General features: G+C 44.1%; 2 protein-coding genes across 2 annotated transcripts in view; one reads left to right on the forward strand and one right to left on the reverse strand.

The window, feature by feature from the left end:
- LOC144673147 (uncharacterized) overlaps window positions 1-3,327 on the reverse strand; it is a 51,436-nt gene extending 48,109 nt beyond the window's left edge. Inside the window, exons 1-2 of the mRNA XM_078535134.1 lie at window positions 3,240-3,327; window positions 2,159-2,231 (exon numbers count right to left, since the gene is read on the reverse strand). Coding sequence (XP_078391260.1) covers window positions 2,159-2,231; window positions 3,240-3,327 — 161 coding nt within the window. The remainder of the gene's footprint in view (window positions 1-2,158; window positions 2,232-3,239) is intronic.
- Window positions 3,328-5,431: 2,104 nt separating this feature from the next.
- The window catches only part of LOC144673149 (uncharacterized), a 75,517-nt gene continuing 53,300 nt past the window's right edge, over window positions 5,432-27,648 (forward strand). Inside the window, exon 1 of the mRNA XM_078535135.1 lies at window positions 5,432-5,572. Within this exon, the coding sequence (XP_078391261.1) occupies window positions 5,432-5,572 (141 nt within the window). The remainder of the gene's footprint in view (window positions 5,573-27,648) is intronic.

Raw genomic sequence — 27,648 nt, forward strand, 5'->3', positions numbered from 1 at the left:
TACATCATTAATGTCCACGAAGAACAACAAGGGACCCAGCACCAAACCCTGCAGTACGCCACTGGACACAGGCTTCCAGTCACAAAACAACCTTTGACCATCACCCTCTGCCTCCTGACACTGAGCTAATTCTGGATCCAATTTGCCAAATTGCCCTGGATCACATGGGCTCTTACCTTCTGGACCTGTCTCCCATGCCAGACCTTGTCAAAAGCCTTAGAGAATTCCATGTGGACTACATCAATTGAACTACCCTCATCTACACACCTCGTCACCTCCTCGAAAAATTCAATCAAATTTGTTAGACATGATCTCTCACCGACAAAGCCATGCTGACTATCCTTGATTAATTCTTGCCTCTCCTCATGGGGATTAATTCTGTCCCTCAGAACGTTTCCAAAAGTTTCCCTACCAGTGATGTTGGACTCACTGGCCTATTAGCTCCCTGGTTTATCCCCACCATTCTTCTTTAATAATGATACCACATTAGCTGTCCTCCAGTCCTCTGGTACTTCTCCTGTGGCCAGAGAGGATTTGAAAATTAATGTCAGGGCCCCTGAAAGCTCCTCCCTTGCCTCCCACAGCACCTGCGATACATCTCATCTGGGCCTGGGGATTAATAGACTTTTAAGGCCCAATAAAACCGCTAATACCTCCTCCCTCTCAATACTCATTTGTTCAAGTATATCACAGTCCCCCTCCCTGATTTCTATACCTACATCGTCCTTCTGTATAGTTAATACAGATGCAAAGTACTCATTTAAAACCTCATCTACATCTTCAGCTCCTCACACAGATTGCCATTTTGGTCCCTGATGGCCCCTAATCTCTCCCTGGTTATCCTCTTGCCCTGAATATACTTATAAAATGCCTTTGGATTTTAACTTATTTCACCCAGCTGTGTTTTTCATGCCCCCTCTTCGCTTTCCTAATTTCTTCTTTAACCCCCTACACGTTCTGTACCCATCAAGGGCTCCTGCTGTTTTAAGCCCTCGGTATGTACCATAAGCTTCCCTTTTTTTCCCCCCTTATCTAATCCTGTCAATTCCTCAACATCCCAGTTTCTCTGGACTTGTTGGTCCTTTGTGGTAAAATGTTGGCCCTGTACTCTCACTATTTCCTTTTTGAATGACTCCCACTGCTCTGATGTTGATTTTCCTACAAGTAGCTGCTCCCAGTCCACATTGGCCAGGTCCTGTCTTATCATATTGAAATTGGCCTTCCCCAATTCAAAACCCTTATTTTCTATCCATCTTCGTCCTTTTCCATAACTACTTAAATCTTACTGAGTTATGGTCATTATCACTGAACTGCTCCCCCACTGATACTTCTACAACTTGCCCAGCTTTGTTCTCTAATAGGTCCAGCACCTCTCTTGTAGGACTTTCTATGTGCTGGCTTCAAAATCTCGCCTGGATACATTTGAAGAATTCTGCCACCTCAAAGTCTTTCACACTTTGTCTATCCCTGTTAATATTGGGGAAGTTGAAATCCCCGATTATTATTACCCTATTATTTTAACACTTCTGAGATTTGCCTACATATCTGCTCTTCTATCTCTCCCTGATTGTTTGGGGGTCTATAGTATGCTCACAACAATGTGATTGCCCCCTTTCTGTTTTTAAGTTCTACCTATACGGCCTGATTTAAGGAACCTTCTAAGATACCATCCCTCCTCACTGCAGTAATTGACTCCTTGATCAATATTGTGACACCACCATCTCTTTTACAACCTCTGCCCCCTTCCTGTCTCACCTGAAGATTCTATAGCTCAGAATATTGAGCTGCCAGTCCTGCCCCTCCCTCAGCCATGTCGCCGTGATAGCAATGATATCATATCCCCATGTGTTAATCAGCATCTGCAACTCATCTGCCTTACTCACAACACTCCTTACATTAAAATAAATGTCATCCAGCCTTACCATGTTGCCTTGTGCCTTAACTTGACTATGTACACCCTGCCTTCCAGACTGACTTGTTTTTTTCTTATATACTTGTATGTACATCACCCCCTACTATACCTCCACTCAGTATCCCACCCCCATGCCAAATTAGTTTAAGAGCCCACCGACAGCACTAGCAAATTTCCCCGCAGGGTTCCTCATGCCTTTTAAAGGACTTCTCACACTTAAATTAAAAGGTCTCTTGTCAGTGTGAATGGTGTCCCAGCAGGTGGGATGATGTCCTGAACCTCTTACCACACTGTGAGCAACTGAACAGCCTCTCGCCAGTGAGAATTCAATGTGTTTCAGCAGGACAGTCCAAAGAGACAAATATTTCTCTGAGTTGGAGTTTGCTGTGTGTAAATCCTCCCCTTCTAACCCCCTGTAGAAGGAGTTTCCAAACACTCGGTATAAACTGGGCTCCGGGAGTTTCTAATCCGGGTTTGGAGTCCTACACCGGGTGTGTGTGAACCCTCCCAGTCCACCCTCCGGCTCCATTCCTCTCCTGCACTCGGCCCTTTCTCACCCGCTGGACTTTAAATTCCACCGCAACAAAAACAAAAATACCTGGAAAAGCTCAGCAGGTCTGACAGCATCTGCGGAGAGGAACACAGTTAACGTCTCGAGTCCATATAACTCTTCAACAGAACCAAGTAAAAATAGAAGAGAGGTGAAATATAAGCTGGTTTAAGGGGGGGTGGGACAAGTAAAGCTGGATAGAGGGCCAGTGATAGGTGGTGATAACCAAAAGATGTCACAGACAAAAGGTCAAAGAGGTGTTGAAGGTGGTGATATTATCTAAGGAATGTGCTAATTAAGGGTAGAAAGCAGGACGAGCAAGGTACAGAGAGCCCTAGTGGGGGTGGGGGAGAAGGAAGTGAAATAGGCTAAAAGGTAGAGATAAAACAATGGATGGAAATACATTTAAAAATAATGGAAATAGGTGGGAAAAGAAAAATCTATATCAATTATTGTAAAAAAATTCTACCGTCTTCATCCTGGTCCCCCGCCCACACTGCGCATGCTCCACTCCCAACAGGCTCCGCCCCTCTCACTCCGATTGGCTGGAGGACCTGCTGCTCCTGCTCGGTCATCCAACCCCCCCCATTCTTCCTATTGGTCCGGAGCTGCCGCCAATCATTTGGAGTCGGAACATGCGCAGTCCGTGGAGACAGGCAGTAAGGGAGCTCCAGCCAGCGGATTTAAAATGCGGGTTTAACAAAGGCCGAGTGCGAATACAGAACCCGTGAACAGAGATAGGGCTGACGGGTGAATTTGGAAGCTTCATAAACTCACGGTGTCGGCCCCAAACCCTCAATAAGGAGCCGCCGGTCCTGGGTTTGCTCGGAGCTGTGGGAGAAAGGCCCGAGTTATCGGCCGCCATCATTATAGGGGCAATGTGGGCCATCTTGATTGGCCAATGTGCTACAGGGCGCATGCGCAGCCGCCATCCTGACGGGAACAATGAGCAACAGCCCGAGGGAGACGTTCAAAAAATGTGTGTTCACCAGGAGTTTTAGATCAGCAACAATAGAATTATAAACCCATAGTCACTCAGCAGTACAGAATTTAAACATTGCTGAAAAAGGGAGACATATTGCTGATATTTCATGTTGCACTCCTCTGGACAGATGCAAAAAAAACAAATTTCTCAGCGAACAACAATTTATGCTGCACAAGGAAAGGGTGTTGACTGGTTTGGCCAGTCAGCTCTGATTGGTCAAAGCATCACCATGGAGAATGCACCAAAGAGCTATCATCCTCCATGCTTTTGTTTAATTCAACAAACGGCCCCATCCCTGGACATGTCCCTTCTGTCTGCAGAAGGCAGTTCCCTGTGTATGAATATATGTATCTTCTAGCAAGCATAAGTGAGCCACATTATGAGCCCGACTGATAATCTTTGAAATTTGATGTTCTTGCATCTGTCCTGATGAGTACAAGAGAAAAGGTTTTGACAGAATGTCTCTTTTTTTTAGCAATACTCAAGTGTCTTAAAGGGGAAAAATGTGGTCGACAGAGGGAGTGGTGCAGGTGGACAATTTCAGAGTTTGGGAATGAGGGAACTTAAGGCAAGGTCTTAATGCTGGAGCGATTAAAATGGAGAATGTACAAGATTCCAGAATTTGAGCAGTGCAGATATCTTGGAGGGTTGTGGGGCGGAGGAGATTACAGAGATAAGGAAGGGTGAGGCCATGGAGGGATTTGAAAACAAGGATGAGAATTTTAAAATCAAGCTGTTGCTTGACCGGGATCCAAGGCAGGTCAGGAAGCAAATGGGTGATAGAGGAACAGGATTTGCTACGAGTGAAGACATGGACAGCAGACTTTTGGATGGCTTCACGTTTACGGAGAGTAGAATGTGGGAGACCAGCCAGGAGTGTGTTGGGATAGTCATTCAAGTCTGGAGGTAACAACGGCAGTGATTAGGGCTTCAGCAGCAGATGCACTGAGACGGGGTGAGGGCGGATGATGTTGCAGAGGCGATCTTAGTGATGGCACAGACTGAGATCAAATGTAACACCGAGGTTATGAACAGACTGGTTTAATCTCAGACTGTTCCCATGGAGAAGGATGGAGTTGGTATCCAGAGATTGGAGCAGGGACTGAAAACAGTGTCTTCAGTCTTCTCAGTGTTTAATTGGAGTTAAATAGTCATCAGGAAGAGAAGCAGTAACCAGAATGGATCATGAGACTGATCCCGGGTTTAACTTAGTTAGAGAGGGAGAGAAGGAAGGAAGGAAGGAAGGAAACCCTGGGAGGTTTGGAGAAACCATCTTCACAATCACTCATTAAATCTCCACACTGGACACAATGTTAACATCTGCTATTCTGTATGGTCGGACAGGGGGTTTCAGATTAATGATTTGGTCATGAGTAATGACTGAATAGAATGATCAAACATATTGTTATCTTCAGTTGGACAAATTTGTTAAAAAGATACAGGAAGAATTATCCAAAACTCTGTTTGGCTTCAGCACAGGGAGGAGGGAGAGTGTGTGGGACAGCGATTTGCAGCTTTGGGAGAAGAAGACAGGAAGTAATGTTCCATAGAATTGAGAATTGTCTGCTCTGAATTTCTATCCTGTTCTTACAGTGATCACTTTTGTAAACTCCTTTTACAGGGTATCGGAAGGGGTGGATTTACAGAGAGGGATCTCAAACTAAACATCACATCAAGATCTGACAGTCACTCAATTCATCAGGACGTGAATACTATCATCTTTGAATGTGGAAGGAGAAATATTTGTCTGTTCTGTCTGTGGGAAAAGATTTCAAACATCAGTGTGACTGGAAAAGCACCAAGACACACACACACCCGAATGAGAGTGTTCCAGTGAACTGACAGTGGAAAGAGCTTTAACCAGTTACACAGCCTGAAATAACATCACACCATTCACAGCAGGGGGAAATTGTACACGTGTTCTATGTGTGGACAAAGATTCAAATGATCATCAAACCTGGAGAGACACAGGGACACTTGAACCATGGAAAAACTGTTGAAATGTGAGGACTGTGGGAAAGGATTCAATTACCCATCCCAGCTGGAAAGCCATCGACACAGTCACACTGGGGAGTGGCCGTTCACCTGCTCCGAGTGTGGGAAGGGATTCACTCAGCCATCCCACATGAGACCTGCTCCAAATGTGGAAAATAATTCACTGAGTCATCCAGGCTGCGAACACACCAGCGAATTCACACTGGAGAGACACCATAAGAACATATGGAATAGGAACGGGAGCAGACCATTTGGCCTCTCAAGTTTGTTATGCCATTCAATAAGATCATGGCTGATCTTCTTGTGTTTGAATTTCCACATTTCCATCTAACCTTGATAACCTTTGATTCCCTTGCCTAACAAGAATCTATCTACCTAGATCCTGTGTCTTAAAAATATTCAATGATCGCGCCTCCACCGCCTTCTGAGGCAGAGAGTTCCAAAGTCGTACAATCCTCTGAGTGAAAAAAATTCTCCTTATCTCTGTCCTAAAAGGGCGACCCCTTAATTTGAAACGGTGCCCCCCTAGTTCTGGACTCACCCACAAGAGGAAACATCCTTTCCACATCCACCTTGTCAAGGCCGTTCAGGATCTTGTATACTTCAATCAAATCACTCCTCCCTCTTCTAAACTCCAGTGGAAACAAGCCCAGTCTGTCCAACCTTTCCTCAACAGACAGCCCACTCATTCCAGGTGTGAACATCCATTGAACCACCTCCAATGCATTTATATCCTTCCTTTAATAAGGAGACCAAAACCGCACACAGTATTCAAGGTGCAGTCCTGTATAACTGAAGCATAACATCCTTACTTTTATGTTCAACCCCTCTCGTAACAAAGGATAGCATTCCATTAGCCTTATTAATTACTTGCTGTACATGCATACAAACTTTTTGTGATTCATTTACTAGAACACCTAGTTCCCTCTGCACTTCAGAATTATGCAGCCATTCTCCATTTAAGCAATACTCTGCTTTTTTGTTCTTCCTGCCAAAGTGACCAACTTCACATTTTCCCACATTTCACTCCATTTGCCAGATCTTTGTCCACTCATTCAACCTATCTACATCCATCTGCAACCTCCTCATGTCCTCTTCACAACATACTTTTCTACCTATCTTTGTGCCATCTGCCAATTTAGCTACCACGTCTTCACTCCCCTCATCTAAGTCATTGATGTAAATCTTAAAAAGTTGAGGCCCCAATACAGACCCCTGTGGGACTCCATTCATCACATCCTGCCAATCAGAAAAAGACCCATTTACACATACTCTCTGCTTTCTGCCAGCCAGCCAATCTCCTATGCATGCTAATAAGTTACCCCCTACACCATGCGCTTTTATTTTCCGTAATAATCTTTGATGTGGCACCTTCTCAAATGCCTTCTGGAAATCCAAGTCCAGTACGTCTACAGGCTCCCCTTTATCCATTGCGCATGTTACTCCTTCAAAAAAACTCCAATCAGTTGGTTAAACATGATTTTCCTTTCACAAAACCATGCTGACTCTTCCCGATTGCCTTGAGCTCTTCTAAGTGCCCAGCTAAAACCTCCTTAATGAATGATTCTGATAACTTCCCCATGACAGACGTCAAGCTAACTGCCCTATAGTTTCCCGTTTTCTGCTTCCCTCCCTTCTTGAATAGAGGGGTTATATTTGCTGCTTTCCAATCTGACGGAACCTTTCCAGAATCGAGCGAATTTTGGAAATTTAACACCAGCGCACCGACTACCGCATTAGCCGCCTCTTTTGAGACCCTAGGATGTAGTTCATTGGGTCCCAGAGACTGGACATCTGCAGCTCCTTCAATTAGCTCAGTACTATTTCCCCAGTGATTTCAATTTCACCAAGTTCCTTTCTCCTGTCACCTTCTGATTTGCAGCTATTACTGGAATGTTTTCTGTATCCTCTATATTGAACACAGAAGCAAAATATTGTTCATTTCTTCCACCATTTCCTCATCTACTATTAACTCCCCACTGTCAGCCTCAAGAGGACCAACACTCACTTTGCTCACTCTTTTCCTTTTTAAGCACCTGTAGAAACACTTGCTATCCATTTTTACATTTCTAGCAAACTTCCTCTCACACTCTAATTTCTTTCTCCTGATTAACCTTTTAGCCATTTTCGACTGTTCTTTATATTCTGTCCAATCATCTGTCCTGCTGCTCATCTTTGCGGAGTTGTATGCTTTTTCCTTAAGCTTGATGCTTTCCTTAACTTCTTAAGTTAACCACAGATGGTGGGTCCTCCCCTTATAATTTTTCTTCATGGTCAAGATGTACTCATTCTGAATACTTTGAAATATCCCCTTAAATGTCTGCCACTGCTTCTCTATTCATCTATCCTCTAGCTTAGTTTCTCAGTTCACATCAGCTAGCTCAGCTTTCATCCCCACATAGTTGCCCTTATTTAAGTTTAAGATACTATTCTTTGACCCACTCTTCTCCCTTTCAAACTGGATGTAAAATTCAACCATATTGTGCTCGCTGCTACCTAGCAGTGCCCTTACTCTGAGGTCATTAATTAATCCTGTTACATTACACAATACCAAGTCAAATATAACCTGCTCTCTGATTGGCTCCTGAACATGCTGCTCTAAGAAACTATCTCAAAAGCATTCTAAGAATTCCTCATCCAGGCTATTACTGCCAATCTGATTTTTCCAGTTAACATGTAGATTAAAATCACCCATGATTATTGCCATCCCTTTATCACAAGCACACAATATTTTCTCTTGAATACTTTGTCCTACACTATGGCTGCTGTTAGGGGCCCGTCAACCACTCCCATTAATGACTATTTTTCCCCTACTATTCCTCATCTGCACCCAAACCGATTCTACATCCTGATCTCCTGATCCAAGGTCATCTCTAACTATTGCACCAATGCCCTCTTTAATTAACAATGCAACCCCTCCACCTTTACCTAGCTTCCTATTCTCCTTGAATGTCATGTACTCCTCAATATTAAGGACCCAATCTTAGTTTTCCTGCAGCCACATCTCCATAATTACTATCAGATCATATTTATTTACTTCTGTGTGGGTCATCAATTCATTTACTTTGTTTTGAATGCTATGTGCATTCAGATAGAGAGCCTTCAGTCTTGTCTTTGTGCTACCGTTGTAACATCTAGTCTTGACTGTTGATTTATTCTTACGCTTTTTCTCTCAGTCCTTTCCTGCCATTCTCTGACCTAATTTCTCATGTTACTATTTTGCTCTCCTGTCTTGTCTCTGCACCTTGAATTGCTACCTCTACCCAAGCTTGATCCCTCACCGCTCTTGTTTAGTTTAAAGCCCTCTCTACTTCCCTAGCTATGTGATTTGTGAGAACACCCATCCCAGCTCAGATTCAGGTTCAGGTGTAAACCAACCCAACGGTCCAGCCCCCACTCTCCCCAGCACTGATACCAGTGCCCCACAAACCAGAACCCAGTTCTCCCACACCAATCTTTGAGCCACGCATTGGTCTCGCTAATCTTATTTGCCCAATGCCAATTTGCACGTGGCTCAGGTAATAATCCAGAGATTATTATCTTTGAGTTTCTGCTACATAATTTGGTACCTAGCTCCTCATACTGACTTTAGAGAACCTCTTTCCTAGTTCTACCTGTGTCATTGGTACATACATGGACCACGACAACTGGATTCTCCCCCTCCCATTGCAAGTCCCTATCCAGCCCTGAGCAGATGTCCCGAACCCTGGCACCGGGCAGGCAACACAACCGTCTGGACTCTCACTTTTTGCTGCAGAAAACAGTGTCAATGCCCTCACTATACTATTCCTTACTACCACTACATTCCTTTTTGCTCCCCCTGCGTGAATGGCTTCCTGTACCACAGAGTCATGGCCAGCCAGCTCGTCCACCTTGCACATTTCGCTTTCATCACACAGGTTGTGAGCATCTCAAACCTGTTTGACACTTGCAAAGTCTGAGGCTCCTCCACTACTGCCTGTTCAGTCCCATTACCTGCCTCACTGACAGTCACATCCTCCTGTCCCTCATTGCTGATCAAACAGATGACCCTCTTCTAAGAGGTGTGACTGTCTTCTGGAACAAAGTATCCAGGTATTTCTCCCCCTCCCTTATGTTGCACAGTGTCTGCAGTTCAGTTTCCAGATCAATTATCCTGATCCAGAATTCCTCAAGCTGCTTACACTTCCTGCAGACGTGTTTGTCATGGATCGCCTTGGCGTCCAAAAGCTCCCACATCTCACAGCTGCAACATAACCACTGTCCTACCATTCTCACTTATGTTATTTAGTTAATTTACTTTAATTACTTTCTTCCTATGTATGCTACAATTTACTGTGTTTACTGAATGCTAGTATCACTGACAACTAAAGATTATATGCTTCTTAACTACGAGGGATGTGTATTAGATGTTTATTTAAGTAACTCTATTTTATTGCTTGTTTAAAATCTTTGTTGTTTTATTTGAATTTTAATGTTTTCATATTTTGGTTTATTATTGTAAAGTTATTTTTATTTATAGATCTACCTGAACTCGCCTGTCCTAAGCTGGTTTCTCACACACTGTCCCTTAGACTGAGCACTTACCGACCAATCAATGTATCAGCTTCCTGTGACATCACAGTTGCCTCTTTTCCCCCCACTCCTGCTGCCTCACAGCAGCTGCAAAAGTGAAACAGCCCATTCCTCACTCAAATCCCCCGTATGTATTTATAGACGTTCCTCACTCAAATCCCCCGTCTGTGTTTATAGATGTTCCTCACTCAAATACCCCATCTGTATTTATAGACGTTCCTCACTCAAATCCCCCGACTGTATTTATAGACGTTCCTCACTCAAATCCCCCGTCTGTATTTATAGGTGTTCCTCATTCAAATCCCCAATCTGTATTTATAGACGCTCCTCACTCAAATCCCCGGTCTGTATTTATAGGCTTTCCTCACTCAAATCCCTGGTCTGTATTTATAGACGCTCCTCACTCAAATCCCCGGTCTGTAATTATAGACGCTCCTCATTCAAATCCCCAGTCTGTATTTATAGATGCTCCTCACTCAAATCCCCAGTCCGTATTTATAGATGTTCCTCACTCAAATCCCCGGTCTGTATTTATAGGCATTCCTCACTCAAATCCCCCGTCTGTATTTATAGACACTCCTCACTCAAATTCCCCGGTCTGTTTTTATAGACGCTCCTCACTCAAATCCCCCGTCTGTATTTATAGATGTTCCTCACTCAAATCCCCAGTCTGTATTTATAGATGCTCCTCACTCAAATCCCCGGTCTGTATTTACAGGCGTTCCTCACTCAAATCCCTGGCCTGTATTTATAGATGCTCCTCACTCAAATCCCCAGTCTGTAATTATAGACGCTCCTCACTCAAATCCCCAGTCTGTATTTATAGACGTTCCTCACTCAAATACCTGGTCTGTATTTATAGGCATTCCTCACTCAAATCCCCGGTCTGTATTTATAGGCGTCCCTCACTCAAATCCCCGGTCTGTATTTATAGACACTCCTCACTCAAATCCCCCGGTCTGTTTTTATAGACACTCCTCACTCAAATCCCCCGTCTGTATTTATAGATGTTCCGCATTCAAATCCCCGGTCTGTTTTTATAGACGCTCCTCACTCAAATCCCCGGTCTGTATTTATAGACGCTCCTCACTCAAATCCCCGGTCTGTACTTATAGACACTCCTCACTCAAATCCCAGGTCTGTATTTATAGACACTCCTCACTCAAATACCCGGTCTGTATTTATAGATGCTCCTCACTCAAATCCCCGGTCTGTATTTATAGGTGTTCCTCACTCAAAACCCCGGTCTGTATTTATAGACGTTCCTCTCTCAAATCCCCGGTCTGTTATTATAGGCACACCTCACTCAAAACCCCACTCTGTATTTATAGACGTTCCTCATTAAAATCCCCAGTCTGTATTTATAGGCGCTTCTCATCTCCCGAGTATCTCCCACAGGCCCGCTCTGCTCCAACTCCCAGCAAGGTAGAGGGACGGAGCCAGTGACTATGGAGTGGAGTTTGTCGCGAGGACTGAAGACAATGGCTTTCGTCTTCTCAATATTTAATTGGAGGAAATTTCTGTTAATCCAGTTCTCCCAGTATCCTTGGGAGCATCTCATTTGGCTCAGGTGACTTCACAACTTTAAAGTAAAAGCAAAATACTGCGGATGTTGGAATTCTGAAACAAAAGCAGAAAATGCTGGAAAAACTCAGTAGGTCTAACAGCATCTGTGGAGAGAGAACAAAACAGTGAGTCACACGGACTCGAAACATTAATTGTTTATTTTCATTCCACAGATGATGTCAGATCTGCTGAGTTTTTCCAGCAGTGACGGAGGAGTGGGCGGGGCTGGATGACCAAATGGGAGCAGCTGCTCCTCCAGCCAATCAGAGTGAATGATGGGCGGGGCTGATCTCGGATCTACCTCATTGGCTGAAACTCTGCATCATTCTGAAAGCTGATTTGTCTCAAACTCCAGGAGAAAACTGGACCTTTCTGTTTGTGACTTTAAACAGATGAAACCCTGTGGGTGTGGAGCAGACATTTCAACATTTGTTACTGAAATGTGGGAACATGATAAAACAACGTACAAATAATTCAAGGGCTCACTTCAAGGAATGACTAGCCAAGCAGGGAAAGTCACCATTAGAACAAGTAGAATTCCTGGTTTCAATAAATGAACGGGCAGAAGGGTTAGGACAGGTTAGGGAGAAGGTTAATACTGTCATCATTCAGAACACCACATGGAAGCCCAGGCCTGGGAGAGGGGGATCCACCGCAGACATAGGAACAGGGGAACGAAAACAAAAAATGCTGGAAAAACACAGCAGGTCTGAAAGCATCTGCGGAGAGAGAGACAGAGACAATGTTTCGAGTCTGTAAAACCCTTCTTCAGATCTAAAAGGAGGTGGAGATGTGAAATATGTACTGATTAAGGGGGGTGAATTTGCCCAATCTCTCTTCAGAAGACAGTCCCACCATCCCCGGAACAAGCCTGTGAACTTACATTGCACTCCCTCTATGGCAATAATATCCTTCTGAGACAAGGTGACCAAAACTGCACACACCACTCCAGGTGCGGTCTAAACAAGATTCTAAACAATTGAAGCAAGACGTTACTACTCCTGTACTCAAATCCTCTTGTGGCAAAAGCTAACATTGCACTAGCCTTCCGAATAGCTTGCTGCATCTGCATGTTAGCCTTCAGCGACTTATGGACAAGGACACCCAGGTCCCTTTGTATATCTACACTTTCTCATCTCTTATCATTTAGGAAATAATCTGAACGTTAGTTCCTTCTGCCATTTTTCCACAATATATTCCATCTGCCATGTTCTTGCCCACTCACTAAGTCAAATCCTCCCATAGCTGCTTTACATCTACCTCACAACACATTCCCACCTCGCTTTGTATCATCTGCGAACTTGGAAGGATTACATTTGGTCCCCACATCCAAATCGTTAATATATATTGTGATCAACTGGGACGCAAGTACTGATCCTTGTGGTACCCCACTAATCACAGCTTACCAACACGAGAATTACCCGTTTATTCCTACTCTCTGTTTTCTGCCTGTTCGCCAATCCTTAATCCATGTCAGTGTATTGCCTCCTATCCCATGTGGGTATATTTTGCTAATTAATATGTCAGGTCCCAGTGATTTCAATCCCATTCTTACTGATATTAATTTCCTTCAACTCGTTATTCTCCCTACTCCCTTGGGTCTCTAAACCTGGGAGATTTCTTGTATCTTCCCCGGTGAAGGTAGACTCAGAATTATCATTTAGCTTCTCTGCCCTTTCTCTATTTCCCCGACTCTGCATGCAATGGACCCACATTTGCCTAAAGCAGCTTTTAGAGTCTGTTTTTATCTTTTCTCTAGATTGCATTCATATGCTATTCTCCCTTTCTTTACCAGTTTCCTGGTCTTCATTTGTTGTATCTTAAAAGCCTCCCAATCCTTAGGTTTACTCCCACTTCTGGAAACTTTATAAGCCTTATCTTTAAATCTTATACCATCCTTAACTTCCTTTGTCAGCCACGGTTGACTGACTTTTTGGGGATTTTGCACCTTGAAGGAAGGTGTATGTGCTGTAAGCCATGTAATAATTCTTTGAAGACTATCCATTGCCTCTGTACATTTTAATGTATTTTCACATTCTATCTCAGTCAATTTGTCCCTCAAGCCTTCATAATTTCCTTTATTCAACTTTAACACCCTTGCTTCAGAGTGAACTACTTGATTTTCAAACATAGTATAAAATACTATAATATTGTGTTCACTCGCTCCTCAAGGTTCTTTTACAACAAGATTATTAATTAGTCCTTTTTTATTACATAATGCTAGATCTAAAATAGCCTGTCCTCGAGTCAGCTCCGCAACATACTGCTCTAGAAAACCATTCCCAACATACTCCAGAAATTCATCTTCCACAGCATCAGTTCTCAATTGGTTTACCCAGTGTACATGTAGATTGAAGTCATCCATGATCAATGTATAGCCTATGCTACATGCTTCTATCATCTCCTGATTAATACGTTACTATTACCATTACTATTTGGTAGGCTATGAATAACTCTAACAAATGTCTGCTGCCTTTTGCTAATTCTTAGCTCCTCCCAAACAGATTCCACATTGTTCTTCCAAACTGAGATCCCCTTTACTAATGCACTGATCTCATCCCTTATTATCAGCACAACTCCACCTCCTTTTCTTCCTTTACTAAACTTCCAGTATCCATGAATATTCAGTTCCCAGTTTTTGTCACCATGCAGCCATGTTTCCATAATGGCAATAATATCTTACCCCTATATCTTACTATTTGTGCCTTTTGATCATCGATTGCGAATGCTGTGCGCATTCAGGTAGAGCACCTTTAATTTTGTCTTTTTAACATAATTCTGCATTCGAAGCAGACTCAATGCTCTGCTTTGTTTCTCCTGCCTTGTAGCCTCACTACTACTTCCTGTTACCCATTTTACTTCCTTCTCATTTTACACTTAAAATAAGGATGACTAGTAAGAATAAATTAACAGTAACTTCACTTTGCGACACTTCTCCTAACTTTACCTTACTTTGGTTTACTTTATGACTCTATTTCACTTTGACTTGATTTAACGTTACTTCCCTATTGTTGGTGTTCCTTACTGAAATTCAGGCAGCTACCTCTTTATAAATGTTATCCTTTTTTTTTATAGTTTTAAGCTATTTAAACACACTCCCTAACAGCAACTTGTCACCAACCAAGTTTTCCTGCGATGTCGCTCTTGGGTTTATTTTCACACTCAGCCCACTGCCCGAGTAGAGGTGCTCCTCACAGGTCTGGCTGTGTCCTCTCCCAGAAGGTGAGACACGTCGGGAAGGACCAGAAGGGAAAGTTTACCTGTGTCACAGCCACATAGGATCTCACTTGTGACTGATAAGAACTGTTATCGAACTGAGGCAGGGCAGAAACCTGATTGGAGGGATTCAAACAGGGAGTTCTCTGAAAAATGGACACGGATTTGGGAGATTACAAAACGTTTCAGGATTTTTGAAAGGAAAGAGAGGCTGGAGATGGGGCAGCAGCATGCAAAGATGGAAGAGTGAAGGGCTTGTTTTTATTTAAGGACGTTGTAACGATGGAAGGTTTAAAGGAGAGAGGCACAGTATCTGAAAAGAGAGAACCATTGACAATGACGGCAAACATGGGGAAGTTGGATGGTCAGTAGTTTAGTGGGAATAGGGTCGATGGAGCAGGTGGTGCACACAGAGGGCATGAGAGGAGATGGGAGAGAAACTGGAGAAAGATGTGTTCAGGGCTCAGACATTGGGGGAAATTTAGAGACAGTTTGTCCCGGTGGGTTAGTGGAAGGGAGGGAAGCAGCAGAGGCAGCTGATCAGATTGTCTCAATCTTAGTGACAAAGAAGCTCCATGAGCTCCTCACAATTGTCGTTGGGGCTGAGGATGGAGGAGACAGGGCAGAGGGAGAGCCCTTCAAAAGGAACTAACTTGTGCTAGCGATATCAAAACGACTCAACACACTGTTTATCGCAAAGGTGATTTATTCCAATTTTACACAGAATCTGTAACTGGGCTGGAGTTTATTAACCTCAGCAGAAACACACTCTTATGAATATGCTTCAGACAAGAATATCATTGGGAACTAAATCCAACCACAGCAGTTACTTGTGAACCCGCTGGTGTCTCAGCATATTGGATAACTGTATGAATACCTTCCCACACTCTGAGCAGGTAAATGGCCTCTCCCCAGTGTGAACTCTCTGGTGTCTCAGTAGATGGAATGACCGAGTGAATCCCTTCCCACACTTGGAGCAGGTGAACGGTCTCTCTCCAGTGTGAACTCGCTGATGAAATGAAAGATGGAATGACCGAGTGAATCCCTTCCCACACTTGGAGCAGGTGAATGGTCTTTCCCCAGTGTGAACTCGCTGGTGTTCCAGGAGGTTGAATGGATCAGCAAATCCCTTTCCACATGTGGAGCAGGTAAATGGTCTCTCTCCAGTGTGAACTCTCTGGTGTCTCAGCAGGCTGGATGAATCAATGAATCCTTTCCCACAATCAGAACAGGTAAATGGTCTTTCCCCAGTGTGAACTCTCTGGTGTCTCAGCAGGGTGCATGAATCAGTGAATCCCTTCCCACAATCAGAACAGGTAAATGGTCTCTCCCCAGTGTGAACTCGCTGGTGTTTCAGTCGGTTGGATGAATCAGCAAATCCCTTTTTACACACAGTGCAGGTAAACGGTTTTTCCCCAGTGTGAACTCGCTTATGTTTCATTAGGGAGGATGAATCAGCAAATCCCTTCTTACACACAGAACAGGTAAACAGTCTCTCCCTAGTGTGAACTTGCTGGTGTCTCAGCAGGTGGAATGACTGAGTGAATCCCTTCCCACACTCGGAGCAGGTGAACGGCCTCTCCCTAGTGTGAACTCGCTGGTGTTTCAGTCGGTTGGATGAATCAGAAAATCCATTTCCACACACTGAACATATGAATGGCCTCTCTCCAGTGCTTGTACACTGATGGATTTCCAGCTGGGATGGGTCATTGAATCCCTTCCCACAGTCCCCACATTTCCATGGATTCTCTCCATTGTGACTGTGTTTCAATAGGTCAGATGACTGGCTGAAGCCTCGCCCACGCACAGAACATGCGTGTGGTTTCTCCCCACTGTGAACAGGGCTCTTAATCACCATATTCAAAATCCAATGGTATTTGGGTTACGATAAATTGGACAACACCGTCAGATCCTGATGTGATGTCGGGTATGTGATTCTGGACTGCAAACCCTGTGAAAATAGTACAAAACAAACAAAGGTGAGTGAGGGAGAACTCACAAAAACACAAAGGCTGGGTGTGAAATTGAGCTCAACGTGTGGGACTGGCATTAGGAAAAAGTGACCATGAAATTTGCTGGATTATCCTAAAAACCCAACTGGTTCACTAATGTCCTTCAGGGAAGGGAACCTGCCTGCCAGTCTGGGCCTACACAACTCTACCAGAACTTTGGCAGCATTTCCCAATCCCTTATCCTCCAACCTCCATAAGGACCAGGGTAGCAGGTGAATGTGAACACCATCACCTCCAAGTCACACTCCACCCTGATTTGTCTGACATCCATTACTAGATGGACAGAAACTTCCTCCATTTAAATTTTGGGAAGACTGAAGCCATTGTTTTCATTCCTCGCTACAAACTCCACTCCCCAACCTTCAACGCCTTTCTGACAACTCTGAGGCCGAACCAGACTGTTCACAATCTTGGTGTCATATTTCACCCCAAACTGAGCTTCTGACTACATACCACTAAGGCCGTCCATTTCCACATCAGTCATTTTGCCAAATTTCATTCCTGCCTCAGCTCAGCTGCTGCTGAAACGCATCCATTCCTTTGCTACCTCTAAACTGGAATCTTCCTAGCCTGCCACAGAAACAATGGAGTCATTTAAAACTCCACTTCCCGTGTCTTTACTCGCACTTTGTCTCGTTCATCCAACGCCCCTGTTCTCATTGAGCTACATAGGCTCCTCGTTAAGCTGCGCCTCAATGTTCAAATTCTTATCCTTGTTTTGAAATCCTTCAGTGACTACGCCCCTTACTATCTCTATCATATCCTCCAATCTACATCCCTCCCAGATATCTGGACACATTTCATTCAGGCCGATTGAGCATCCCTGGTTTTAATTGACTCACCATTGGTGACCGTGTCTTCAGCTGCTCAGGCTATAAGCTCTAGAATTCCCTATTTAGGCCTCTCTTTCTCATCCTTTAAGACTCTCCTTAAAACTTGCCTCTTTGACCAAGCTGTTGATCATGTGCCCCAATATCTCCTCATGTGCTTCAGTGTTAAATATTCCGGTATAATATTCCTGTGAAATACTTTGGAACGTTCTATTCTAATCAGTGTGCTACATAAATGCAACTTGTTGTTGTTGATTTGGACATTTATCATCGCTGAGTGAAAATCCTGTAACTCCTTACCAAACAGCATTGTTGGAACACCTTCACCACAGAGACTGCAGCGATTCAGGAAGAAGGCCCACCAACACCTGACCAACAGACAACTGGGGATTGACAATATCTGCTGCTCTTGTTAGTGACACCAAATACCAAGAATCGAGTTAACAAAAAATCTCGGAAAAAAAGGCACCGTGGAAATAGTTGTTACTAAAACAACACTCTTAAATTGAATGGACGTTTGTCACTCTGTTCTCCCCCAGGATCTAACTCCTTTAACAGCCTCACACTGGAAATTGCTGGGCCCGACTGGGTTGCAAAGTCCTCGGGGGTAATCCCAGCAGCTCCTCCTCCAATTCCACTCCAGCTCAAAACAGATGCAACAAAAAAGACCCCCATTCAACACCCACCCTAATTCAAACCGGCTCCTAATTGGTCTGCCTGTGTTTCCAGACTCGGCTGCATGAAACAATAAAATGAAAGCAAAGCTCTGCAAGACTGGAACTGAAGTTAAGACATAAAATATTTTAAATATCCAGCAGGTCAGGCAGCATGAACAGATTAAGGAACAGAAGTAGGGGCTCAGGTCGCTGACCTGCCTTCAGACTGCACGATAACTCTCGGCGATGGCGGCCGACTAATGGCGGGCAATATTCCCACAATGCAATGCGCTCCAGAAACCGCTCTATCTAAAAGTTGTTAACTTCCTGTTGGAAGGTCGGTTGCCGCAATCGGCAGGTGGCAACTATGGCGCCGGGAGAGTCAAGGAGGTGAAGAACTGCAGCAAAATACAGGAGGACGATCACCCGCCATTATTACAGAACAATAAGCCGCGCTTCTGCGCTTGCGCACCCACACCAGGGCCGGGACTAACAACTGTCCCGCATCCAGAATCACCGGGACCTGCAGCCTGGAACTGGGAGTGGGAGAAGCGGGAAGAATGAGGAGAAACAATATAATCCAACACTCACAACAACCTCCATTCCCGGGATAGTGAGACAGAGTTTAGAAACACTCACCAACACGATTCCAGTGAAACTTCCACAAGGAAAGGGGGAAGCAGTGACTGTGCCTGCTCTGATATAGCCCCAGACCTGTCACTCAAACCCCTCAACTCCGCCCAGTTCACAGCTCAGCCTACCAGCTTGCAGCTTCCTGCACATTGACCCCGCCCGGCCCAGGTGTGGGACAGTCCAAGGTGAGTCCTTCGTGTAACCAGGACAGTGGGGGAGGGGTGACCTCCCACCCTGTGCTTTGTCCCAAATGGTTCCATCCCCCAAGGCCCACTATACACTGCATGCAGACGGCTGATGGACCTTGGATATCCTCACTGACCTGCACAGTTACACTATGCTGCTCCCCACCCCCGATACGCGTAAACATCTTGTTTCATACAAGTTTTGTTTAAGACTTGTTCAATCTTGTTTAATTGCAGGGCTATGGGGCAAAGGCAGGGACGTGGCATTAGGTAAATTGTCCCTTCAGGGGGTTAATACAGACACGACTGGCTGAACGGCCTCCTTCTTTGCTGCAACCATTCTATGATTCTTTGAATTGTCCCTATCCTGCTGCTCCATTCAAAGTGATTCCCAACTTCTGCTATTGTCCCTGGATCCCTGTTTAATCAAGTAATTCCTCCCCTTTCCCCTGCTCACCCTGTACAGTGTGTGTCAGACTTCCTCCGGACACCTCCCCCCACCACCATCCCGGCGCCATCAACCATCAGCCGATTTCTGCATGTCTGGTTTTAGTTTAAATTTACAGAATTCCTGGATTTAGCTTCAAACTCGCCTTAATTGAATCCAGTAAAACTGAAAAATTTTGTCCCACACAACAGGATAGATTCTTTTGTTTAAAGTCAGAGCGAAAAATGCAGTTACTGTCCTCAATTAAAGTGGCTCTTCATTTCATTCCGCACCAGACCAGCATCTAAAACAGTGAACATTATCCCCCAGACCCTAATATAAAACAGTAAACATTATCCCCCAGACCGGAATACAATACAGTGAACATTATTCCCCAGACCCGAATATAAAACAGAGAACATTATCCCCCAGACCTGAATATAAAACAGTGAACATTATCCCCCCAGTCCCGAATATAAAACAGAGAACATTATCCCCCAGACCCGAATTTAAAACAGTGAACATTATCATCCCAGGACCGAATATAAAACAGTGAACATTATCCCCCAGACCCGAATATAAAACAGCGAACATTCTCCCTCAGACCCAAATATAAAACAATGAGACTGGAGTTTCATGAGACCGAGACTTCTGTTATCGATGTGGCAAATTAATTTGGGACAATCTCTATCTTTACAAACTCTCACAGTCTACAATCCCGACATGAATCTGAAAATGCTGGAATTCCTCAGCAGGTCAGGCCTTCATCTGTGGCAAGAGAAACAGAGTTAACGTGACAGCTCTGTGACCATTCATCTGACCTGAGAATATATAGAAATGTTCATTACCAGATCAAAAGGAGATGCTTTACAGACTTTGGGGATCAAAATTTGAGTTCAACAATTTTCTATCCTAATCTCTGCCCTCATTTGTTCCTTATTTCTTTGAGTCCTAGTTTTCCTTTCTTATTTCTCTCATTTTCTTCACATTGCAATCAGACTGTTGTTATCGTGCCATTCACACCTAATCTAGAAGCAGCTTTTGTGTTTTTAACTGTCCCATTACCACTCCCTTTGACCTTGCATCATGAAACCTTTTGTCAGTTAATCTTTCCCGCCCTACAGCCTTTCATAGACCTTTCTTTCTGTTCCTCTTCCACCGCCCCCTTTCAATGGCTCACAGACCTGAAACGTTAATTCTCTTTCTCTCTCTGCAGATTCTTCCAGACCTGCTGAGTGTTTCCAGTTTTTACACTTTTCATTTCATGTTTTAAGCATTGCAGTAATTTTCGTTTCTCCATTCCAAGCACTCTACCTGACATTGTTAATAATTCAATTCAGTTATTTATAAATTAATTTATCTGTACTTTATGTCTTGAAAACTGATTATTTATTGAGCTATTTATCAGTTATCAGTGTCTTTAAATGTTCCAATTTCACAACTCCTCACGTTTTCCTCACACTTCCTGGCACTAATATTAATCTTTAGTAATCTTAAATGGAAGGGTCAGCCCAGCATTGACAGACCAGTCAGTTTAACCTCTGTGTGGGAAAGCATTTAGAAGCGGCAATTCAGGTCAAAATTAGGTCACTTGTACAATTTGTTCAGGACAATCGTGTTGAACTAAATTTCTTGAGTTTTTGATCAGGTAACAGAGAATGTTGATGAGGGTAACACGGTTGATGTGCACATGAACTGCTAAACGGCATTTGATACAGTGCCAAGTAACAGGCTTGTCAGCAGAGTTAAAATTCATGGGGCAGAGGCAGCATTGGCTGTGTGACAGGCAACAACATGCATGGTGAACGGCTGCTTTTTCAAATTGAGGAAAAGTATACAGTGGGATCAGCAGGGGTCGGTGGTCAGACCACTGACTTCTTGATATATATTAATGATTTAGACTTGTGTGTGCAGGGCTGCATTTCAAAATTTGCAAACGACACCAAAGTTTCAAGATGTGTTCACAGTAGGGAGGACGGTGATAAACCTCAAGAGGACATAGACACGATGGTGGAATAGGCAGACAGGTGGCAGATAAAATTTCATTCACAGAGGTGTGAAGTGATTCATTTCGGTAGGAAGTACAAGGAGAGGCAATATAAAATAAAGGATACAAGTGTAAAAAGGCGCAGGAGCAGCGTAATCTGGGGCTTTATGTGCACAAATCATTGAAGATGGCGGGGCAGGCTGAGAAAGCAGTGAATAAAGCATGTGGAATCCTGGGCTTTATGAATATGGGAATAAAGTACAAAATCAACCAAGTTAGAATAAACCTGAATAAAACACTGCTTTGGACACAACTGCAGTATTATGTCCAATTCTGAGCTTTAGGAAGAATGTGAGAGTGTGGAGGAAAGATTCACGAGAGATCGGAACTTCAATTAGGCGAGGTGAAGTTGGTTTGTTATCCTTGGAAGGGGAACCGTTTTCTTGCATCTTTTCTGGACCCTCTGTCTTCACTTCCTTCCGAAATTGTAGCCATTCAGTGGCGGTGGTGTTAAAAACTTTCTTTCATGGAATGTGGGCAGGGCCAGCATTTGTTGCCCTTGAAGCAAGTGCTTGCCACACCATTTCAGAGGGTATTTAACAGTAGCCACATTTCAGTGTGGATCTGGAGTCACATGTAAGACCAGGTAAAGAGGGCAGATTTCCTCCCCGCATTAGTGAACCAGGTGGGTTTTTATGACAATGGACAATGGCTGAATTGTCGCCCTTATTGAGATTCGCTTTCAATTCCAGATTTAATAATTGATTTTAAATTCCACCAGCTGTTGTGGTGGGATTTGAACCCCTGTCCCCAGAGCATCAAGCTGGTTTTCTGGATTATTAGTCCAGTGACATTCCCACTGTGGCACCGTCTCCCCCAATATATATTTTTATTTATTTGTAGCCAACAGTTGAGTATTTGTCAGTATTTTGTTCCATGTGGTTTCTATTCTGAGTTTCAGACAGTTTCTGTGCCAAGTGGACGAGGTGTTTAAAGTTCATTCATTTGCCCCTTTTCCATCTCCAGGTCCGGGAAAGACACAGAGAATAATGTCCCCTCATTAAGTATCTATTGACGAGACTGAGATGGACAATTCCCACTCCCCATCTTTCCGGTGGATAATGGATGTTCTGTTACATTCAGGTTTCTCTATCATTTCATCTCTAATTTTATTGAGTTTTTTTATTTTAATCCCCGAGACCCAGACCCAAAATAACGGCCGCCATCTTTTTTCAGTAGGTAGTAGGGCGCATGCGCGGCCATCTTGTTGCTGCACCAGTGAGTGGGCGGGGCTTCACGGTCCCGTTTCCCAACAGGGTCCTTGTGCCCAGGATAGGCATTTTTTTGGCGGGGGGACAGGGTTTTAAGCAGCTTTACCCACTCCCAGGCTGCAGGTGATGTTTGCGGCCTAGAGGAGTCCATGGGCCATGTAAATGTTCAGAGTGAGAGGTTGCAGCCCCTATGGGGCTGATTCACAGCCTTTGTTGACACTTCAGCCCCACAATCCTAATCTCTGGTTGCCCAGTGTAGGAGGGGTGGGGAGAGGGGCTGCGGTATGACAGTGAATCTTCTCCTGTAACTGTTCATGGGCCTGTTTAAAACAGGAATTTGTTGATCCAGGATGGGTGACACACATGGACCTGGTCACACTGGCTGCCGATCTCTCTTCCGTGGTCCTGTCCATGTCTGGGTGTCCCTGGAGAGGGAACATGCGGTGTCCACCAGTGCGCTTGATACATTCCACATCCAGTGGGCATCTCAGGGTACAGAGTGTCTCATAGACACTGGAAACAACATCCTGGTTTAGTTAGGAAGGTTCCCTTTGCTTTTATTGGGACCTTGCTGCTGATTTGAACTTCTATCTGTTTGATTGGACCATATGTTTGGGGAAAGAACGTTCCAAAGAAACTCGAATTGTCTGTTTTGAATCTCTATCCTGTACTTACGATGAAGATTTTTGTAAACTCCTTTTACCGGGTACAAGAGGGAGATGATTTGCAGATAGGAAACTAAAACCAAATATCACATCAAGATCTGACAGTGTCACTCGATTCACCAGGAAACAAAAAAAACATAGAAAATAGGAGCAGGGGTAGGCCATTCGGCCCTTCGAGCCTGCTCCGCCATTCATTATGATCATGGCCGATCATCCAACTCAATAGCCTGCTGCCGCTTTCTCCCAATATCCTTTGATCCCTTTCACCTCAAGAGCTATATCTAACTCATTCTGGAAAACATACAATGTTTTGGCCTCAACTACTTTCTGTGGTAACGAATTCCACAGGCTCACCACTCTCTGGGTGAAGACATTTCTCCTAATCTCAGTCCTAAATGGTCTACCCTGTATCCTCAGGCTGTGACCCCTGGTTCTGGACTCCCCCACCATTGGGAACACTTCTTCCTGCATCTACCCTGTCTAGTCCTGATAGAATTTTCTAGGTTTCCATGAGATCCCTCCTCATTCTTCTGAACTCCAGTGAATATAATCCTAAACGACGCAAACTCTCCTCATATGTCAGTCCCGCCATCCCAGGAATCAGTCTGGTAAACCTTCGCTGCACTCCCTCTATAGCAAGAAAATGCTTCCTCAGACAAGGAGACCAAAACTGCACACAATATTCCAGGTGTGGTCTCACCAAGCCCCTGTATAATTGCAGCAAGACACCCCTGCTCCTGTACTCGAATCCTCTCACTATGAAGGCCAACATAACATTTGCCTCCTTTACCGTCTGCAGCACCTGCATGCTTACCTTCAGCAACTGGTGTACGAGGACACCCAGGTCTCGTTGCACATTCCCCTCTCTCAATTTATAGCCATTCAGATAATAATCTGCCTTCCTGTTTTTGCTACAAAAGTGGATAACCTCACATTTATCCACATTATACTGCATCTGCCATGCATCTGCCCACTCACTCAGCTTGTCCCAATCACACTGAAGCATCTCTGCATCCTCCTCACAGCTCACCCTCCCACCCAGCTTTGTGTCATCTGCAAATTTGGAGATATTACATTTAATTTCCTCACCTAAATCATTAATATATATTGTGAAAGCTGGGGTCCCAGCACCGATCCCTGTGGTACCTCACTAGTAAGTGCCTACCATTCTGAAAAAGACCCGTTTATTCTTACTCTTTGTTTCCTGCCTGCCAATCAGTTTTCTATCCATCCTCAATACACCATCCCCAATCCCATGTGCTTTAATTTTACATGCTAATCTCTTATGTGGGAATTTGTCGAAAGCTATCTGAAAGTCCAAATAAACCACATCCACTGGCTCCCCCTCATCAACTCTACAAGTTACATCCTCGAAAAATTCCAATAGATTTGTCAAGCATGATTTCCCTTTCGTAAATCCATGTGGACTCTGTCCCATTCTGCCACTGTTTTCCAAGTGCTCAGCTACTGAATCTTTTATAATGGACTCTAGAATTTTCCCTACGACCGACGGCAGGCTGACTGGTCTATAATTCCCGACATTGGACTGAATAACATTGATCTTTGACTGTGGAAGGAGAAATGTTTGTCTGCCCTGTCTGTGGGAAAAGATTTCAAACATCAGTGTGACTGGAAAAGCACCGAGACACAGACACACCCAAGTGAGAGTGCTCCAGTGAACTGACTGTGGAAGGAGCTTTAACCTGTTACACCATCTGAAAAAAAATCTCACCATTCACAGCGGGGAGAAACTGTGCAAGTGTTCTGTCTGTGGACAAGGATTCAACTGATCGTCCAACATGGAGAGACATGGGGACACCGACACCATGGAGAGACCGTGGAAATGTGGGGACTGTGGGTTAGGATTCAGATCCCCATCTGAGCTGGAAACTCATCAGCGCACTCACACTGGGAGAGGCCGTTCACCAGCACTGACTGTGGGAAGGGATTCACTCAGATAAGTACCCTCACTTCACATCAACTTGTTCACTCTGACAAGAGACCTTTTAAATGTTCTGACTGTGAAAATTGCTTTAATAGCAGAAAGATTCTGCTGACATATCAGCGAGTTCACACTGGGCAGAAACCATTCAACTGCTCCAAGTGTGGGAAAAGATTGACTCAACTAACCCAGCTCACTTCACATCAACGTGTTCACTCTGAAAAGAGAACTTTTAAATGTGCCGAGTGTGTGAAAAGCTGTAAAAGCAAAATGGATCTGCTGACACACCAGCGAGTTCACACTGGAGAAAGGCCATTGACCTGCTCCGTGTGTGGGAAGGGGTTCATTCACCCATCCCTCCGGATGAAACATCAGCAAGTTCACACTGGAGAGAGACTGTTCACCTGCTCCATGTGTGGGAAGGGATTCAGTCATTCATCCACCCTGCAGACACACCAGTGTCTTCACAAGTGACTCCCAGGGTTGGACTCTGCTGTTATTGCTGCTGTTAATCACATCCAGGACTGAACAATGCTCTTTCCGATAGCTGGGCTTTGTTTCTGCTGATGTTAATAATCCCTGTAACTGGGCTGGAGTGTAGTATTCTGGATAAAGGTTAAATAAATCAGCTTTGTGTCAGACATTGTCGACATATTAGTCGAGGCATTGAATGCAAGAGCAGGGACGTTATGATGGGGCAGTATAAAGCATTAGTTAGGCCACATTTGGAGTACTCTGTGCAGTGCTGTTTGCCGCACTATAGGAAGGATGTGATTGCACTGGAGAGGGTGCAGAGGAGATTCACTCAGGATGTTGCCTGGGCTGGAGAGTTTCAGCTATGAAGAGAGATTAGATAGGCTGGGGTTGTTTTCCTCAGAGCGGAGAAGGCTGAGGGGGTACCTGATAGAGGTGTACAAAATTATGAGGGGCATAGATAGGGTGGATTGGAAGAAATTTTTCTCTTTAGTGGAGGGGTCAATACTCAGGGGGGTATAGATTTAAGGTAAGGGGCAGAAGGTTTAGAGGGGATTTGAGGATTTTCTTTTCACCCAGAGCGTGTGGGCTATCTGGAACCTGCCAGCAAAGCTTACAACCCAAGAATGAATTTTAAAAGAACGACAACGCTTTCATCCCAGAAATCAACTGAGTGAACCTTCCCTGAAATGCTTCTAATACAACTCTATCCATCCTCAAGATTATCCCATAACTATGTTATCATAAGGTGCGAAAGGTATGAGCTGGAACTTGGTCTTTGTTATTTTTCAATCCATTTGCTAACAGAATCTCCCCCTCCCTTCCCCAGATTCAGACAATGATTAACTGAGACTCAGTCTCTAATGGCGGCCTTAAAAGTGGATAAATCCCCAGGCCCAGGTGAAATGTGGGACTCAGTGCCTGAGGGAGTGGTAGAGGCAGGAAACCTCACAACAGTTAAGAAGTATTTAGATGAACACTTGAAACACCACAGCTTACAGGACTACGGGCCAAGTGGTGGAAAATGGATGAGAGTAGATGGGCTTTGATGATGACCACTGCAGGAATTCACCAAGGCTCCTTCGACAGCAGAATCCAAACCCATGATCACTACCATCTAGAAGGATCAGGGCAGCAGATAGATGGGAACACCACCACCTGGAAATTCCCCTCCAAGTCACTCATCATCCTGAAAGGGAAATATATTGCCATTCCTTCACTGTCGTTGGTTCAAAATCCTAGAAGTCCCTTCCTAACAGCATTGTGGGTGTAGCTACACCACATGGACTGCAGTGGTTCAAGAAGGCAGCTCATCACCACCTTCTCAAGCGGAACTAGCGGTGGGCAATAAATGCTGGCCCAGCCAGCGATGCCCATATCCCATGAATGAAGAAGAAAAAACAGGGCATGAGTGATTATTGTGGCCAGTAGAATGAAACAACGTTTTAAATTATCAATACAGTAAGACCTATTCCAGATAAAAATTGTTTCTCAAACATTCAGGAAAGAATTAAACACCTTGAACATATCAAAGTGAGTCAAATTAATTTGAAGAAGGAAATAGAATCTGGATTTAGAAAATATCCACGAAGAGGATGTAGGTTAACAGAGAGCTGAAGAATCTTTAAAGTCTGTGCATAAACTTTTGTTTGAACCAGATGTAATTACAACATGTCAATAATTTAGAATTGTGTGGGATGATCAGCAGATGGGGAGGATGAATCTAAGTCGATAGTTATCACATTTTAGTGGAAAAGTTTTGACATTTATTCTTGGTAGCAGCTCAAG

The sequence above is a fragment of the Cetorhinus maximus genome, unplaced genomic scaffold (assembly GCF_964194155.1).
Source record: "Cetorhinus maximus unplaced genomic scaffold, sCetMax3.hap1.1 HAP1_SCAFFOLD_305, whole genome shotgun sequence".
Lineage (NCBI taxonomy): Eukaryota > Metazoa > Chordata > Chondrichthyes > Lamniformes > Cetorhinidae > Cetorhinus > Cetorhinus maximus.